This window comes from Alexandromys fortis, unplaced genomic scaffold (assembly GCF_014885135.2).
Source record: "Alexandromys fortis isolate MF-2015 unplaced genomic scaffold, M_Fortis_MF-2015_v1.1 scaffold_16, whole genome shotgun sequence".
NCBI lineage: Eukaryota > Metazoa > Chordata > Mammalia > Rodentia > Cricetidae > Alexandromys > Alexandromys fortis.
Window position 1 is genome coordinate 12603177 of NW_026067893.1, and position 19392 is coordinate 12622568.

Below are 19392 nucleotides of genomic sequence, written 5' to 3' on the forward strand. Positions count from 1 at the left end.
CTCAGGCCCCCTGAATCTCTTTGGGATAAATGTCACCTTGAGGGCAAAGCTCTCCCTCCCAAGCTGAGAAGGATTTGCCCAGGCAGCAGGACAGGCAGCCGGTGAAAGGTACATCCAGTGTCGTATTGCTGGCGAGTTCATGGAAATCCACCATGGGTAACGGTGGCTGGTGGTGAGCGCTAAGGGCCAGCTTAGCCTGGCTAGTGGCATAGGGTGGCCAAGGCAGGGTCTTGGCACTGGCTTAGGGGCCTCTTTTGAAGCTGGGCCACCACCAGCACAGACTCTTGTTTGTTTGGATTCTCACATCCGCAGCGCTGGGTGATCTTTTAGCATGGGGTTGCAGCAGCCGGCCCCCTTTTGGAAGGTGCTGCCAGTACATTTACAGTCTCCATAAACATCCTCCTGCTGGTCTGCTTCTGACCCAGATGGGAGAAGGAGCCATGCAGGGAGGCAGGACACAGCTCAGATGAGCCAACCCTCTGGGCAGTACCCTGAAAACCACACTGGCCTCCACCCTTTCCCTTTGAACTCAGCTATGGGCAGTCCAGAAGAAACAAACATGTTCCTGAGGCCTCTGAGGGAAGTGTAGACTGGCCCAGCATCACTTGAAGTCAGACTCCTTGGTTGAATCATGGAGTCAGAGGTTCCGAGAATCATTTGATGTAGTGGCTCTCAAACTTTTGTTTTGTTTGTTTGGTTTTGGTTGGTTATTAACTTTGGTTGTATGTTTTCAGTTTTTGAGACAGGATTTTGTATCTCAGGCTGGCCTGGAACTCACAGTGATCCTCCTACCTCAGCCTTCCAATGGCTAGAATGACAGGTGTGAGTCACCACACCCACCCCAAAGTGTTCATCTTTAAAGTAGGAGTACCTCTGTTTCAGCACCCACCAGACATTGCAGCTGAAGTCTGGCAGGGGCACCCCGCCCATCTCCCTATGTCTCTGCACTTTGCTGTCTCAGAGATGTCCTACGGAGCCCGAGGATTCCAAAGAACCCCACTGGAGAACCACAGGTATCATCCCAGATCTTAGACTTCATGGTTGTCCTTCATAACAGAAGACATGCATGGAGTTTTCTATTTAGTGATGGTGACCAGGCAAATATGGCAAATTGGGTATTCTTTTTTAACGTAAAGACAAGACCAGTTCTCACACTGTAGACACTTTCCTATATCTGGGAGCCTCTGCAGATACTGGTGAGCTATGTGGGGCATGGATCCTTATGCCCAAGCAATCCAGAGGCCAAGGCAAGAGACACTGGGAACTGCCCACAACTTGCAAGCCGCTGGGTCAGGTCTTAATTTGGTGGCTCTCTCCTGCTTGTGAAATGAGGGCCTGGTCCCCAGTTCTGCAGGACCCAGCTCCTCCCTGCCCTCAGATCCCACTATGACCCTCTCACCCCTGCAGGTCTTACCAAGGCCCCTAGAACCACATCTGCAGCCAATGAGACACTAGGTGGCAATGTGGCATTGCCTTTTCTGTAGGTGACAGACAGTCCAGGTTTGGTAATCCATGGACATGATCTCATGCTGCCCAAGCTAGTCTGCTCTAGGGCAGAACCAGATGAAGCTCTCAAGAATCTGGGGATATTGGGCAGTCAGACCTGCCCTCTATACTGAATCAGATACCCTGAGACCCCATTACCTCTTTCTTGGTCCAACATTGCAGTAACTCTTGGTAACCTCTACCCAACATGAGTAGATGATCCTTCCTGCCTTGAGCTCTCATATGCCCTGTTCTAGACAAGACAGATCCTGGGTGATTACCTAGAGGTAGGCATTCAGACTTAAGTGGGACTTATAGCTAGAGAAGCCGGAAGGCAAGGCAGCCTAGGCTCCAGGTTCAAACAAGCCACTACCCGCTGCACGACAAGCTGCAAGTCATTAGACCTCTCTGCAAAATACATGTAACCCTTTCCTGTGCACAAAAGGTGCACAGCACCTTAGAAAACAGGACAATGAACCACACAACCCACTGAAACCTGCATGGGCCCCAGGAGCTCAGGGGAGGGTGTGCCATCCAGTGGAAGGGAAGGAAGAAGCTAAGACAGAGCAGTGGAGGGTTTCAGGCCTGGGCCTTGTCACAGTTGGCAAGACCTGAAGTGAGAAGAAAAAGGGAATGCCTGGAAGAGTCTCTGCAGAAGGAACAGTAAGATTTGGGGAGAGAGGGGGCATTGGATGTAGCCCAGGTTGGCTTTATGTAGCCCAGGCTGGAATCAGACTCAGTATGTATCTGAGCATGACTTCATCCTCCTGCTTCTGCTTCCCATGTCTGTGCACCACCATATCTGGTCAAATTATTCTTTTTATGGAAAACTGTCAAAGAGGAAGAAACCCTCATCTGCATAGCATCCCCACTGTCTACCCTGTCCTGGGATGGGTACAGGCTTCTTAAACTACAGTTGCCTCTGGATCCCAGCCGCTAAGGCTGAGCATAAACATTGGTTAAGCCAGGGAAGCAGCAAGGTCACCCAAGTGACAGCAGAGCTCTCAGAGCTCTCAACCATGTAAGACACACACTCAGCACACCTGGGATGGTTACAGCCCCGGGGCCTTGTGTCAAGGGACTGAGGAGGCTCTCGGTGCAGGGATGCAAAGCTAGGCCACTGGATGAGCAGCCCCTAGAATCTGGATCTGGCTCAAAGCCACCTGTGTCTTCATGAGTAACACCCCCAGCAGGTAGGTGAGGCTTTCCACCCAGACCTAGAAGTATGCTTTGGGAAGAGGGGTAAGAGGTTAAGAACCATTGCAAGCCGCCACTTCCAGCCCTCAGAGACTGCCACTACCACTCCAATGTGGCACCAGATCTGGTCACACCGACCTCATGTCCAGATTGACTGGAGGTTCCAAATTCCAGACCAGAGCCACCGGAGCATTTAACTCGAAGCGCTCTCTCTCTCTCTCTCTCTCTCTCTCTCTCTCTCTCTCTCTCTCTCCCTCTCTGTCTCTGTCTCTCTCTGTGTGCCTGTGTGTGTCTGTGTGTGTGTGCGTATGTACATGTGTGTGCCCAGGTGTGCACAACCCTCATGGCCACGAGCTGCCTGCTGCCTTTCTTCTTCACGCTCCCTTCCAGAACGGGACTTCCCTCTTGGCTCACTCCCCACTCTGTGCCAGTGCGCACCCATTTATGGCTAAATTGTTCTTCAGCCACTCCATTCTCTTCACCAACTTGGATTTCGCTTCCCACAGACGTCCTCCAGGATTGTTCTCAGCGGCACCCTGCAGTTAACACTTCGGACCACACTTAATTGCAGAATCAGATTTGGGCCACGTCATAGCTGTGATATGGCATGTCCCCCTTCATAGCTGTGATGTGGCATGTCTCTTAGTGAAAAACTCATCAAGGTTTTTCAATTCTCCCATAACTCTTTCTCTGCACAGAACCCAGGCCATGGCAGGTACAGCATGAGGTCCAGGACACCTTGTGAGTGGAGTCTGGGCTCACCAGCCTTTTGCAAGATCATGGCTGCTCTCTCCAACTTTTTCTTTTTGGGACACAGTATCATGTAGTCCAGGCTAGCCTTGAACTCACAATACTCCTGCTCAACCTCCTAAATGCTGAAGTTACAGGCCTGTGTTCAACACCGAGTTGAGAAGCAAGGAGACCACGAGAAACTGGGATAGGAGTTTATCTGTTCTAGTATTAATCACCCCATAAAAGCTGTGTTTATTTGGTTGCTGGCAGGCCTTTCTTCCTGGAGGTACGAAGCTGTTATTCTTGGAGATACCATCCCAGGTCTGGGCCAGGGCACCCGCAGGAAAGAGGGTGAGCTACTGAGCTCTGGCACATGGGGACATGGCCTGGAAGGCCTGGAGTCAGCCTGCTGACTGTATCTGGTCTACAGTGAAGGAGAGTTAAGTCCCCAGGCTCTAAATCGTCTACTTCTTCAGGGACACAGCCCATCCATCTATGGGCTGGCTCAAATAGCGAATGTGTGCCTACCGACTACACACAGTGAACCAAGAACTTAAGTACACCTGTGCTCTAAACACCGGACAGGATGGGTGGGGGCTTTGGCTCCGCACACCCTGGAGGAAGTTTCTAATGGCCGAATAATCTTTGGTCAAATTATCACCCCAAGAGAGACAGACTGGCCCCAAGGAAGGGGACAACTTCATTAGGAGAGTGAGCAGGCTGCTAAGGGGGGACAACAAAAGATTCAGATATGCTGGATAAGGTGGAACCTAACATGTGGATCCGTGCCTTTGCCCCATCCTCTCCTTCTCTCAATCCATCTTCTTCCCCAACCTTCCTCCCCATCTCTACCCCTGGCCCCCATCTCTCTTGTTTTCTACACACACACACACACACACACACACACACACACACAAGTCAATTTAGGGGATGCAAAATGGAGAGCTATTTTAATCTGCTGATTGACTTCAGGGGCCATAATCAGTGATTTACGCCAGGACAACAGTTACAGGCCTCGGCCTCACAGAGAAGGCAGAGTAGCCTGCAGCAGTTCCAAGGGCAACCCAACTACTCCGGACAAACCCATGTATAGTCACAGAAGGGGTGGGGGTCAGGCTGGGCTGGACAGCCTGGGCTCCAGAGCCAGCACGAGGCCCTGGTGACTCTCCTCCAGCCTCCACCCTACCTACCCTCAGTACCCTGAATGTCGGAGGCCCCGTGGCACTAGGCACACCCTGTTGTCCCCACCTGTCCAGTCTCCTAGAATGGGTAAGGCCCAACTTGAACCTACTCTTTCAAGAAACCTCTCGAGATTCTACCGCCACAGACCTGAGCCTCCTTTGCCTTCCTGCCTCCTTCTCTGAGGAAACCCGCCGGAAACCCGCAGGAGGGCCGTGGGAAAGACTCGGCTTTTATGGTGGAACTCTGCGTTCAGACCCAGCTCAGCCACATCCCTACATGGGCAGGCCAGGCCTTCCACAGACCTCAGTCTTCTCCCTGCCAAATGGGGATGGAAAACACCCTTCTAGGTTAAGTGAGCTAAGGGCGGAAGCCTCCCAGCAGATGAAAGGGATGCTATGACCACAGAGGTTAGCAATTTACATCCAGGTTGTAAGTTGATTGAGTCCTGGTGTCTCCTTTGCCTCCCTAACTGCCCAGAGAGCCTGGGGCTGTCTGAGCACAGGGCTGGTCTCCTTCAGCCCCTCCCACCTGTTCTTTTCTTCAACTAACATTTCCCAGCACCTCCTTTCAGCCAGCACCCCTGATTCTTCCCTCCCCATGCTACAACCTAAACCCAGCGAAACCTGCAGGGTTAGATACGATAGTCTCTAGAGCAGTGGTTTTCAGCTTTCCTAAGGCTGCGGCCCCTTTAATACAGTTGCTGTGTTGTCAGGACCCCCGACCATAAAATTATTTTCACTATTGTATAACTGTAAATTTGCTATTATGAATTGTGATGAAAATAATCTGCATGTTCTGACCATCTTAAGTGACCCCTGTGAAAGGGTCTTTCGATACCCCCACAGGGGTCACGGGCCACAGGTGGAGAACTACTCTCTAAAGGACACTGGCAGGGTAGGATCTGGGTTCCTTCTGCAAAGAAACTCCTGTCCTATGGGGAAGCAGACACAAGGATGGACTGAGGCAGGTAGAGGAGTATTCTTAGACTGCATAGGGAGGACAGAGTGTTGCTCCCACTCCCCATACAAGATGGTGACTTTCTCAGGAGCAATAAGTCACTCACTCTCTGCCCTCTACCAGGCAGCAGGGACCTGGGTAAGACACTTCAGAGCAGATGGTTGAGGCTGGACTGGATGAGCGGACTGGGACTCAGGTTTAAGCTCTGGAATTCTACTGCCTTACAGTGTGAGGCCCAGGGGACACCAGAGCAGCAGGTTATCAGTTGTCCTCCACGTGATAGGCAGGAATGACTGGCAGCCACTAGCCACTACCATGCACCCGCCAGTCCTCACATGGCCATCCTCTGAGACTTCCAAAGTCTGCACCACAGTCGTGATTGCTGCCCCCCAGTGCACACAGGCCAACTACCTGGTGCAGGCACCCCTGCGCCGGACCGGGACTCAGCCCAGATCTGTCTTGCTAGCTAAGGCACATAATTTCTGGCAGGTGGAAGCCCTCAGGTGCAGCCAGTACATGGAGGAAGCGGAGGAGGCCGGCCAGCCAGCCAGCCCGGATGCCCTTCTTCGGTAGCTGCCACCAGGAATAGCCTGTTTAGGGCTCTCAGCGCGTCAGCATGAGTGTGGGAACACTTTTATTGACTCGAAAAACAGAAAGTTCCCAAACTGTTAGTTAACAAAAAACAGCCTCCTGGTGTTTGGAGCTGAACCCGGGCTCCCGGTGATTATTCACATGGCTCTCTCTACTTTCCCAGCCTTTTTTTTTTTTTTTTTAAACTCAAGTCAAAGTGCTCTGAAAACATCCACAATTTCTAGGCTTAGAAGGCAGAAAGGAAAACAGGAACGGGTTTTAAACCCCCTCTGTGGCATTTCTCTCTGCAAGAGAGAAGGTGTAGAGATGGGGACAGAAGTGGCAAGTGTTGGCTAGACGTGTCTCCACTACCCAGGACAGTGTGGTGATCAGCCGCTTTCACTCTTCCCAGGACCTGTCTTCCAGATGAGGAAGCTGTAGAGTTCACATGTCTGCAAGCACACACTTGAAGATACATGTGCACATATATCGATCAAGCTAGGAAGATGGGCGGGGCTATATTCCCCTCCATCACCAGCTCCTTGGGTACCCTATGCAGTCTGAGGCCTCTGGCAGTCCTGACAGATGCCATGACCAGGAAGCCTATCCCGTGATGATCCAGCTCATCTTCTGATGTTCCCCTAGTAGCTCCTATGGGCTGTTTGTCCTTCCCCTCCCCATGCAAGGCCTAAGATAAGCTGAGGGGTCTAAAGCCCCCCCCCCCCAGTGCCTCCTGCATCCCTCTCCCATACACTTAGCATCTTTGCAGAAAGGCCCTAGGGTAAGGATGGAGCCCAGGTGCCAGGACAGCTGTAGGCCAGGATGTAGTTTGGGGCTGGGCAGACCCAGTGTGGAGAACTGGTTGTACCACCCATCCGTGAAGGACTCAACATCCCTGAATGTGAGTCTCCTCAAAGAAAGTCCCAGCGTGGCTGTGCTTCATACGTACGCCTTCACTGACAATGGTTACTGAAAGCAACATTAACCTCACCAGGGCAGGGTCAGGGCTGCCATTTCTGGTGGTGAAAGTTGTGTATAACTTAGAAAGCACTCTGAGGGCGGGGTTCGTGGGTCATGATCTCACTAAACTTCACTTGCCAAAGCTGTGACCAGGAGGGGGGACACCACAGTCCATAGAAAGCCCTGGAGTTGTTCTGAGCCACTTAGGCTCTGTACAGCCCCTGTGACTCATGGGAACGAAGGTCAGTCCCAGCACCTGAACTCTGAAGGGTCTGTCCTGAGACTAATGAAGCAGAGGGATGGTACTCACCAAGCAGCTGGACACCCCGCGTGAGGCCGTAGACATCCACCAGGGCCCAGAGCGGGTCAGCTGTTCGGACCCCATTGAAGAAAAGCATGGCGGCTGAGTCATTGATGCGGTAGAAGACGCGGCCCTTCTTGTCCACCCAGAAGGCAATGATGTTGCCCTCGTTGGCAAACTCTTCGGGCAAAGCTTTGGCCCAGAAGCCACTCTGAGACACCAGGTCAGGACAGGCATACTTGGGCAGCGAGTCGGGGTGGATGTGGGAAGGGTCCTTGCTGGTGAAGCCAAGTCGTAGGGCCCCGCTCCAGCAACATTGCTTCTTGGTGATCTGGCCACAGGGAGTGGGGACCCTCAGCCTAGCCTCTCCCCTGTGGTCAGATGACCAAGGGGGGAGGGGTGGGCTCACTATAGACCACCCTCAGCCAACTCTTAGGAGTGTCTGACAGCCAGAAAACTGCAATGTAGCTTATTCCCACCCAACCCCACCCCAGGGGGCCTTCCTACAGCTTCGTGAAAGCCACTCCCATGGAGTCTTATCACCCAGGAAGGCTAGGAAAGGAGTGAGGATGAGAGAAGAAAAAAAGGAGAGGGGGCAGGCTGCCAGTAGCGGAACAGCAAGCAGGCCAAAGAAGTCAAAGGCAGGGGTTGGGGGTGCCCACCTTCAGCCTGACTTGCTCGTAGATGAGCACTGGGCGGTTACTGAAGGTGATGGCGTTGCAGAAGCTGGCTTGCCTCTTGACGGCCTTGTGACTGAGGTCCATGAGGATCTGGGAGCCCTTAGTGTGGGGGTGGAAGAGCAGCGGCGTGGCCGGGAGCCCCCCGGCTGACAGCACAGGCGGACAGTGCTTCTGCTTGTGATGGCATCGGTGAGAGGTGACCGGGAAGGAGCCCCCGACGGAGTCTGCAAAGGAATAGGCCACAGCCTCAGAGAACGCAGTGGGACCAAGAGCCTTGCCAGGGTCTCGTTGCGGAGGGCCGAGGGAAAAAGGGCAATCACCCACTGGCCAGCATGCCTGCCTTCTCCAGCACAGCCAGCTGTAACCGCCATCCTTCCCTCCACTGTGTTTTCCCAGCCACCACCTTCTGCTGCAATGGTTCTCAGCCTGTGGGCCGTGACCCCTTTGGGGTCACATATCAGATATTTACATTATGCTCATGACAGTAGCAAAACTACAGTTATGAAGTAGCAACAAAAATAATTTCATGGTTTGGGCTTAGCACAGCATGAGGACCTGTACTCAGGGGTCTCAGCATTAGGAAGGTCGAGAACCCACTGGGCTGCTGGGTTCCTGGCCATCCACCACCTCCATCCTCTCCTCCCCTCCAGCATCAGCTGCGATGGCCTGTAACCCTGTCCAATACAATTGGCTGCCACTCCCAGCATCTTCTCTGTCACCCCTCATCTTATATGTGTCGCTCGTCACCTACGAAATACCAAGTTCTGTCCTTGGCACTGAACAAACATAACACACATGTGGGCTTTGTCCTGAAGTCAACAGTCCTTCCCAGGACATGGACATTGACGGAAATCACCATACAAGATGACACACAGTGGTCACCGCCCAGAGAGCCACCAGGAAACTTGCCTCTCAGGGGCTCGGCTGGTGAGGCAGGGCTGTGGCGGAGTTGTTGAGCACGGAGCCAGTGTCAGCCTCAGTGTCGAGGACGTCACCTTCCTCCCTCAAGGCCTTCCCTATATACCTCAGGCTTCACCCCTGCTTAACACTGCCCATGCCAGTAGCACTGTGGGCACCAGACAAAAGCATGGTACTTCCTTCCTTCCTGGTAAACATCTCAGTGGGACAGAGGGCAGGACAGGCTTGGGGGCAGAACAAGCACTTTACAGATGTGCGGCTGGCAGCCAGGAGACAAATAGGAACAGTCAGTGCTGCAGGAAAAGGTACCTGGTGGCTTCTCTGGCACTCATTGGCTGAGCGATACTTCCCTCTCTGGGATACTGGTTGACCTGTGCCTCAGGATCAGCAGCTGGGTGGCATCCTTACACGGCACCCCTCTCTTCCCCAGCTCCCCGTGCCCCACCAGTCTTACAGGAAATGAAGCCTGCCCATCTGGTCATCTTAAGCAAAGAACCATGACAACAGAGGAAGGTGGAGGGACGTCCACCTATGACAGGGCTTCTGGGGTGTCTCAGATTTTAGTCCTTGTAGCACAGCAACTTACTAATGCAGCAAGATGCAGTTAGCAGCCAGCACGGACCCCTCCGCTCTCTCAGCAGGGGAGGAAGAGGAGGGAAACAGGAAGGGGAGAGGAATGGCAGCCCTAGGGGCCCCTGGTTTGTGTCACTTCACATCTCGGCTTGCTTCTCTCGAGGGCCCCAGACGCCAAGCTCCATGGCCACCACCAGCTGTGACCATGTGCTTTTCTAGAGCGCATTCTGTTGTGCCAGGCCCGGGGGGTGGGGCAGCATGAGGAAGGGCTGGCTCTGCTCTCTCCAGGAAAACAAGACGTTCTAGAACTGGTCAGAGGTGCAGGGGTTCTGCAGCCATCAGGCCACAAGGGCTGGAATATCTCAGGAGTCCCAGAGTTGGGTGGGCTCCCTAAGTGGACAGTAGAATTTCCAGCCACTGAAGTCCCCCATTACTTGGTCCCAGGATGGGCTCATAAGGATTTAGACTACCTCACAGGGGGTCCCCACGCCAAGGTGGGCTGACACTCTAACCTTAACCACAAGTCCCCTTCAACTGTGAAGTGGAATGGGTGCTGCTCTGTCCTGGTGGGTGGAGACAAGGCATTCCGGCAGCCTCCGTGCTGGGAGTGAGAAGCCTTTGGGTCCTCCTCTCCTGTCCACACTGTGGTTCCAAGGCTCTCAGGTCAGTCACTGAGCGACCCCCAGATGCTCTTCTGAAGGTGGCTGTGTGATCACCACACGAAGCCACCTCTTTGGGCTACTGGCCATCTTCTCCCTGTAAACCACCAGCTGCTTGGCAGCCCCAGCTAAGTACCTGACCCACACCCTCCTCAACTCCTCCCACAGTCTGAGGGGAGTCCTTGAGCTGCCCACATCCTGGCTATGGATCCCACCATCCACACTAACATTCCTGGATTCAGCCTCCTCTTGTCTGCCCTGCTGTCTCAGGCATTGGTACGTCTCTTCTGAGAGGGCCAGGACCTCCACACAAAGGCACCTGAACTGTGTGTCCTGTACACCACTAGTGTGTAAAGTCCTCATACAGTGCCAGGACCACCACATAGAGGCACTGTGAACGGGACCCTCGAGGTGGCTAATGTGGCTGATCAGAGCGACTGCCACCCTGAGGCCCTGCTTCTGCTCTCTTCCTGACACATCTGACCTGAAAATGACCTGGGCTGTGGGGAGAGAAAGCACCGTGAGAATTACTGGATGCATGACTCTGACACCAAGGACCCAGATGGGGCAGCTGGAGGCAGACTCCCTTCCGTCACTTGGAGGGTCGCTGTGAGGTTAGTATTAGACGAAGAGGCAAAGCTAGAATTTGACTGTGCCCCTCCAACAGGTGTCCAGGATGCTTTACCCAACTCTGTATTCAATACCAGAGATCATCTCCATATGGCTCTGGGGCAGTAGGTGGATGGAGGTGCTGACCAGGCACCTGCACCCCAGCAAGGTACAGTAGCAAGCCTGAGGACTTTGCGGCTACTCAAGCAGAACCCCCATCCTGCCACCAGTTCCCAGCCAAGGTCCAAGGCAGCCCTTTGGGGACAAGTTTAAGAGCTCATGGAGCCTCCATGCAGGCCCCTGCTGACGCTGACGAGGAGTGAGACTCCACCAGGGCCTTGTCTTCCTTGCACATGTAAGCTGCCAATACAGGCCTGACGCTCCTCTGGAGTAAAGACCCCATGGCCCCCATCAAGCTCTGAATTACGGTGGAGTCTGATGGACGAGCTGCCAAGGATCAGGGAGGGCATGCGAGGAAGCACTAACCCTGAGGCGGGGCCCAATAATGCCACCGACACAGACCCGCAGACGTTAGCTTACACGTGTGGTCTCTCGGTCAGAGTGCCCAGATCTGAGTTTAGTCCTGGCCTTCTCCAAGCCCAGTCCATCTCCCTGTGTGTGGATACTGCATGGTGCCTCAGCCTTCCTATCTGTGAAACGGGGTCACCACAGCCTTCAAGGTACCAATTGAGACGATGTAGGGACAACTCAGAAAGTGGCCACTGCTGTACGGTCATTGTGAGGTACACCACCCCATGCCCTTCCCACTTCCATGACCTCTGCCCCGGCTGGTCCCACTGTCCACACCCTTTCTTTCCCAACCCCACCTGAGCTTCTGCAAACCTCTCCAGTCTTCCAAGGCTCAGATGAATCCCATGGCTCTTGAGGCTACCTTGTTCTGACCCTTGCCTCTGAATACAAGTGCCTGCCTCATCTTCACCTTCTACACAGCCTGGCTCACTTTCGGGGGAGGGAGCAGGGATGGGGGCACGGGTGGAAGGGGTGGGAGGAGATGGCAGAGCAAAACCCATGAACATTGGAAGCAGGAGGCCTTCAGTTCACACCCCAGCCAGGCTGTGAAATCACTGTCACTTCAGGCAAGTTACTTTCTCACTCTGGACCTTGAGTTCTTTATAAAAAGAGGCTCTTGGGGCTGGAGAGATGGGTTGAGAATATTTATTATTCTTTCAGAGGACCTGAGTTCTGCTTCAACACCCACTTTAGGCTACTCACAGTCACCATAACTCTACCCTCAGCAGGCATCTAATAGCCCCCAACACACACACACACACACACACAGAAATACACTAGTTTAAAATAAAAAAATACATCTTTTTTTTTTTTTAAATAGAAGCTCCTAGCTGCCTTGCTTATTTCTCCCAGCTATGGTAAGTACGTGGGGAGCACATTGATTCAAAACAATTTTCCAAATTTTAACACCTGAGTCTAAGATAAAGTTTTTTGTTTTAAACAAAAGTGACGACTATGGGAGGAAGTATCCATTTATTTGATCTGCAAGGAGCCCAGCTCTGCGGCCTCGCCTTCTCTCCGACATAGCTCTGGTCTCACTGCACTGCATGCTGGGCCTGACTCGGACAGGATGGTGTGCATTCTCTGACCGGGACTCCTTCTGCAGGAGCAAGGAGCCAGAAGGTAGGAGACAGTGATGGAGGTGCTGTCCAGCTGGGCAGAAGCAGAAGTGCTTCCTTGAAGGTCTCCATTTCCCCAGTGACCTCACCTCCAGGCATGGCTCCACCCATTTCTCAGCTTCAAACCCTTCCCTCCCCTGCCCACCATGGACCTGCCCTTTTCTTGCTCATCCTACAGACTTTAAGGTCTTCCGGGAGTCTCTCTGGGACCCTGATACAGACTTCTGGGGACCTATCTACCCAAGCAGAGTGTCCCTCACCACACGGGTCACCCCTAAGGCACGCATGTTCCAGGGTGCTTTCCCTCGGCAATTCTGCATCCACTGGTTCTGGGCATATGTATCTTTTCAAGAGCTGAGAAAAGTCCCTCAGACAACTCTCTGCCTTCCTGTCTGCGTCTACCCTTTCCCATGATGGACAAGGAGGCTCCCTGGGGGAAGGGCTGCCATCTTGTTCATTGATATTTTCCAACATTCTGCTCTGAGCACAGACTAGGTGCTCAAGCGAATGATGAAAAGAACCTGCCAGGGCAGTGGTCCTCAACCTTCCTACCGCTGCGACCCTTTACACAGGTCCTCATGCTGTGCTGACCCCAACCATAAAACGATTTTCGATGCTGCTTCATAACTGTAAGTCTGCTACTTAATGGAAATACTGTGTTTTCCAATGTTCTTATGTGAACCCTATGAAAGGGTCATTCGGCTTGTGACCCACAGATTGAGAACCACGGTGCTAGTGTGTGGTTTTTCATCTGAACATCTGCTTTGTGCTGTGCCCTTTCTGGTGGCCAGTAGAGACACCAGAAAATGAAGGGAGACACTTCCTCTCTTCCCAAGACCCCACACTCCATACTTGACTACAACCCTACAAGACCCTCTATCGGCTCCGCACTGCTGGGGAGAAAGGAGGCGATCCCTGAGGGATGGTCCTCTTGTACCAGTCTTTGCATCCTCTGTGGTTCTTACCTAGCCTGTCTCACCTTCCCAAACCCTGTGAGGTGGGTGTCTGTGGGAAGCTCCACTATTGAACTTGGCCCAAGAGGGCCATCTTGGCCTCTGGGCCCTCTTGTTCCTGTGTGGCCCCTTCTAAAGTAGATCCCGGCTGAAGTAATGAAATCTCACTCCCTTTGGGTTGTAGGACTGTCACTTCTGTCTTGGCTGTTACTGTCCTCTCTGGAATTATTCCCTCAGGGGAGGCCAGCTCCCATGCCTGTAGGGAGATGTGGGGAGGATCAAGGACTGCCAGTAATTGTGAGTAATCTTGGTGATGGCTCCCCTCCAGGTGAGCCTTGCAATGAGACAGCAGTCCCAGTGAACTGACTGCAGCCTGGGGAAGGAGAACCCAGGGGCCCCGGGGCCCCAGGAAAACCACATAATTCCAGGGCGCAAAAGCAGTGAGCTGGCTAAGCGCGTGCAGTTTCAGGCTGTGGGTCTGGGGGTAATAGATTGTGCAGCAAAAGACAATACCATATCGATGGTCCTGGTTCATGGCTTGCCAAGGTCACAGAGATGAGCTCTGAGCTCTGAACCTGTCACACTGCACGTGGGCGCCTCACTGCCCCCACAAGTTAGCTGACCCACTCAGCCTGTCCCCTGACTTCTGCCCTCCCTGAGCCCATCTGGAGATCCCTCAGTCTTGTGTGCTCTTGCTGTCATGACCCAGCATGAAGAGCCATGCTAACACCCCATTATCTGCCCCCTCAAACCCTGACAATGCATATAGCATGGCCTGAAGCTGCCTGCCGCACCAAAGGGGTACATGATGATGTGGGAGGGGAAGGGATGGCAGAATGGCCACCCCATGGACAAATTCATCTCTAGCTGAGCGTCCTGCCCGCTTTCACTCGCTTGCTCCTTCGCTCGCGGTGACGTCCCAGTCTGATGTTCCCAGCAGCCAGCAGTCACACATCTGTATCATCAACTGGGAGGGAGACCTTCTTCCTGTTCTCCCTTAAGGTTCCACAAGGGGATTTCCAGATGACTCAGCCTGCTGTCACTGTCCCTATGCTCCCAGGACTATCCCAAACCCAGGTCTAAACAAGGAAGGCGTGGCTCACGTGGATCCCTGCCCCACAGGACGTCACCCTCAGCTCTCCTTACATAGATCCACACCCACTTTGCGCACACACACAGATGGTTACTGGAGAAGGAGAAAGAATTTCATGAGGGTCAGTGCTCTCCTCTCTCTCCCTCTCACCAGTCTCTGCATCCGAGATCTTTCACACCCAGCCTCTCTCATGCTCCCACCCTACAACATGGGTGTCTATAGGAAGCACCCCTACCTAGTCCCTAGTAAACCCCCTTCCCCTCACCTCCTAGACGTCATGCCTTTTCTGGGCTCTTCCCCTCCGGTATGGGCTGGGCCCAACTATTCACTTCTAGGTAGCTGGTGGGCATGCAGAATAGTGGGCAGGAACACCTATTCTGCTGTCCTCGGGGCCAGCAGGACTGAAGGCGGAGAGGCAGCAGGGCCTATGCCTATGTACATTCTAGCAAGCACATGTGGACAAGAGACCCTCCACGAAACCCTCATGGATGCTCAGCCCATGCCAAGGACGCTGCTTGACGACCTCTGGATCAGCCAACTTGGTCCTTCCGCCCACTCTGCCAACAGACCTTCCCGCCCCATCCAGGGACCAGCTTAGGCACTAATCAGCAAAAACAGAGCTTTGAGCTTTCAGCTAGGACATGCCCCTCTCCCCTTCTGCCTGCAGCTTTCCTGGCCTCATCACCCAGGTGCCCAGCTCACCCTCACCATCTCTTAGCTCCCCGACACTTCTGCACCCACTTCAGCTCCAAACCAGGCCTGACTCCACGCTCCTCTCCCTCTCCCTACAGACCACGGCCTCCCGTGCCCACTGAGGCCAAGTTGCGGGCTGAATTATGTTGGGACAGCCTGTTGCTTAACCCCCCTCCCCAGCTGGAAGACTCAGTGGCTCCACAGCCATGGGCTATAAGCGGCTAAGTTCCCCCCTCCCACAGCAGCTCTGTGCTAATCTCAGGGCCCATAAGGCCATGGGAGGCTGCTGCCCCCACTGCTGCTCTCAGGATTAAGGAACTCAAGAAGGGAAAGTAAGGAGTCAATCCAGTGAGACAAGGCCACATGTCTCTTCTGAAGCACCAGCTGTGTGCCCCCAGCCAGCCATTTCCCTTTGGGGCAATGTTGTCTCTCTCTGTGATGGGTGTGGCTCTATCTCTCAGATCACTGAACCCTTCTGATGCTTGGGCACGTGAAGTCTGGAGACCAGGCTGAAGGTGAGCCGCCTGGATGTCACTGATACTCCTCAAACAAGGGGTCCATTCCCTGACTGGCTGAACACTACAGGGAGATAAAGGAGGAAGTGAGACGAAGGGGGAAGAAAGGGAGAGGGGAGGCCTCTCGTGTCCTGCTGCCTCCCTGTGGGACTTGCCACCCTGTCCACCCCAGCAACCTGCCCTTCAGACTGAGAGCAGGCGCAGCCCCGGAAACCTGCCTAGGGAAAGAACCTAAGCACTCAACCGCAGAAATCATTTTCCAAATGGGAATTCATCCGGTCCATCGGTTCCCTGCCAGGCTATTCCCAGAGCTGGATTCCACTTTACCAACCCAACACACACACACCACCACCACCACCACCACCATCACAGGGTACACCAGAAGCATGGCTGCTTATAGTAAGAACAACATAGTCTCTTCAATATACAAAAACATCATAACCACGCGGTGCACAAATAGGGACTCAAGACCCAGCTATGCCATCTGTGGACACACAAAACATGATGTCATGTACACACACAGCAGATAAAACCCAACACGGAGGGCAAGGTCAGTGTTTGCCACTGTCCTTCGTTCACTGTCACCCAGCAAGCCAAAATATTTGGGCTTGAAACAAACCCAAGGCTTTTCAAAATGCCACCAAGGGCCATGTGACTGTTTGGGGACCCAAGGAAGCCATGCAGAGTAGGAACACCCATAGGAAGCGCACAGAATCTGTGTGTCCCCCCTAATTCCTGTTCACCTTCTAAAAGGGGACAGAGCCACAAGGCAGTCGGTGTGCAGAACAGGAAGGCATACACGGAGACGGATGCGTGAGGACAGATGGGCAGGGTTGGCCGGATACCGCTAGGCACAGGCACGCCCTTCCACACACCCACTACTCATGGGATGGCAGCTGAGGCAACAACCAGGGTAAGCCGAGGACAGGGGCCTGACTTGACAGGGAAGGGAAACAGGCAAATACGACACTTGATTAATCCGCACCTATGGCCACCCAGCCTAGAGACCCACCCAATTACGTTCCTGTCTCTTGTGACATGGGACACCTGAAGGAGAGGAACTCCGTCTGACCCTGGACCCAGATTGCTCCTCCGAGCCCTTCTGCCTTCCTCCACTTCACGTTCACCCCCCTCCATGCAGTTATCCCAGGAGCCTTGTGTGAGCGCCTACAGTTAGTCCGGCTGACAGATGAGAACTGAGAGGTGCCCAGCCCCATGCCTATCACAGTGATGCTGTCTACTCCAGAGCATGAGCTAGACAGCTCTTGGGGCTCCAAGGCAGCCAGAGGACAGCGGCCACGTGTCCCAAGGGCCTTTCTGTCCCTCCCAGCCCCCAAGCCTGCCGAGGTCTGACCCCAGTGGAAAATGTCAGCTGTCTCCAGACCCTCTGCCAACAGTGAGCCTGGGCCATAGGCAGGCAGGCCAGGCCTCAGTCAGCCCATTCCAAGTCTCAGGCCAAAGCCCAGGTCCCTGACACTGCCCCAGCAGGTTCCAGGTTACATACCTTCTAGGGCTTTCCACCTACCATTTGGCCCTCCCGACCCAGGACAAAATACAGTTCCTTTTCCGAGAATCAATGACCTGCTTTTCCTGCCTCTTTATTTTTAAGTTAGTAATGACTATCCCAATGTCCAGAGCCTGGAAGAGGGTAGCCACCTGGCATCAGCCACCCCCATGGTTTCTAAGTGGCTCATTCTCTCCTTCCTGCCTGGGCCTCTCCCAGGCTTTTGGTGTCCAATAGACTCAGCAGATGGGTACACACTTTCCAGTACCCTGCCTTATAGGGAGGGTCCCAGGGCATCTGTAGGGGATCTGACTCCAGACACTCTGTCGAGGAGCCCAGTTCCAGTGCCAAGGAAGCGTCCCCCCGGGTCTGCGGCCACTTTAGCCATGTTGCTTCCAAGACCACTGCACAAGAGCTGAGAAGTCCAGAAGACGGGAGTGGAAGCAAGCGGGAGCCCAGCAAACAGGATACCAAGTAGTCTGCTTCCTTCCCTGTCTTCATCCCCCTGCTTGGGGGTCTGCCAGAAATCCACTCCCCTCTCCTGGAGAACCAGGTCAGGCTCACCTGTCACTACACACCTGTGTCACTAGCACACCTGTGTGCTTAGGTGCAAGGTGGCACGGGTACACACCCACAGATATCTCCAGCACAATTCACAAGCACAGGCACATGTGCACACACACACACACACACACACGGTACCCTCACATCTCTCCCCGACCACCTCCAAGACACAGAAGCGGTCTCCCCAGTTGTCTAAGTGCAATTTGCCTCAGAGTCTCTGTAAGGAGTCCTATCGGGGTACCTAGGACCTCATGTTCCTCTCAAGGGCTGCTCCACACCCTAGTAAGAGAACAAGGCCACTTTGCAGGGAAACTCAGATGCCCGACCTTCCAGATATCCTTATTTCTCCAACCATAGTGCCACCCACCCAAAAACCTCCCCCCCTCCCCCGCACACACAGCCCCTGAGCCCACAAAGATTGACAAGACAGGGACGTGAGTAAAGACTCTATCCCAGTGCCTCTCCGCTTCAGCCTCCCAAGTGGTCCCCAGGATCGGGGTGGGTTGAACTCCAAACATCAACTGGGGCCTTACCGTGGAAAGTGTTCCGTGTGATCTGTCCCCCCATCTCAGGCCGCCGGCAGCTTGGCCACCTCCGTTCGGCCGGCTGGCCTCGTCACGGAGCAGCCCTGGCGGCCAGCTCCCCTCCTCCTTCCCCCTGCCCTCCCCCGCGGCCAGCCAGCATGGCAGGGCCAAGCGGCCCCTTTTGCGCCCCCACACTCCCTCTCCCTCGTGCATGCACACGCCTGCCCGCCAGCCAGCCGGCCACACACACACCCCCTGGTTGTGCTTGCCGCCTCCTAGCTCCCACCCACTAGGAGCCTCCCCCACCCCTGTGCTAGTTCAGGCAAGGGATCTGTCATGTTTATTTACATAAGGAGGAGGAGACTGGAGGCTTCCTGAAATAGCCAAGCTCCAGAAAGCACTGGAGATGCCCCAGCAGAACACACACCATACACAGACATACACATGGAAACATACACACACACACACACACACACACACACACACACACTGTCCCATGGATATGGAGATATACACAACACCTCCCCTGTCACCCAGGCCAACAGCCATTCAGTATTCGGGGGACATCACATGCCACTTACATGCAGATTAGGGGTAAAGCCAAGAGTGGGATCAGAGCAATATTGACTTTGCCCTGCCCCGAGGATACCGCAGTCAAGCTAGGGAGCTTCAGTGCACAGAACTCCCATCATTTCTATCTCCTTCTTCCAGACTCTCTCACAAGGATTAATTCCTTCAGTGCTCGCAGGCTGACCCATGAGGTCAACATCAGTACTATTACCAACAGGTACCACCAGCATCTCCCAAAGGCCAGAAGGCCAATGAAAAGAGAGTTAACTAGAGGATAGCAGGTGGTTTGGTGCCGGAACCTGGGCTTTTACTCCCATGCCAAGTTGTCTTTTTAACCACACACATTCACACCCTTGCGCAGCCACACGGACCCGTACAGTCTGCATCATACCATGCATCTATGAACAGACACGTGAGCATGTATGCACAAATAGACGTGTAGTGCAATTTCTAATTGGTCTTAATAGTAAAAACCCAGAGTCAGATATCAGGATAAATGATGAA

The 19392-nt window shown here is 53.8% G+C and overlaps 1 protein-coding gene across 2 annotated transcripts in view; it reads right to left on the reverse strand.

The window, feature by feature from the left end:
* The window catches only part of Neurl1 (neuralized E3 ubiquitin protein ligase 1), a 77337-nt gene that overhangs the window by 11420 nt on the left and 46525 nt on the right, over nucleotides 1–19392 (reverse strand). The window contains exons 1-3 of one of the 2 annotated variants that reach the window (XM_050145457.1): nucleotides 18328–18445; nucleotides 8047–8288; nucleotides 7394–7715 (exon numbers count right to left, since the gene is read on the reverse strand). In XM_050145457.1, the coding sequence (XP_050001414.1) occupies nucleotides 7394–7715; nucleotides 8047–8288; nucleotides 18328–18361 (598 nt within the window). In that variant the 5' untranslated portion in view covers nucleotides 18362–18445. Of the gene's footprint in view, nucleotides 1–7393; nucleotides 7716–8046; nucleotides 8289–18327; nucleotides 18446–19392 lie in introns of those variants that run through there. The other variant, XM_050145451.1, reaches the window with a different exon arrangement.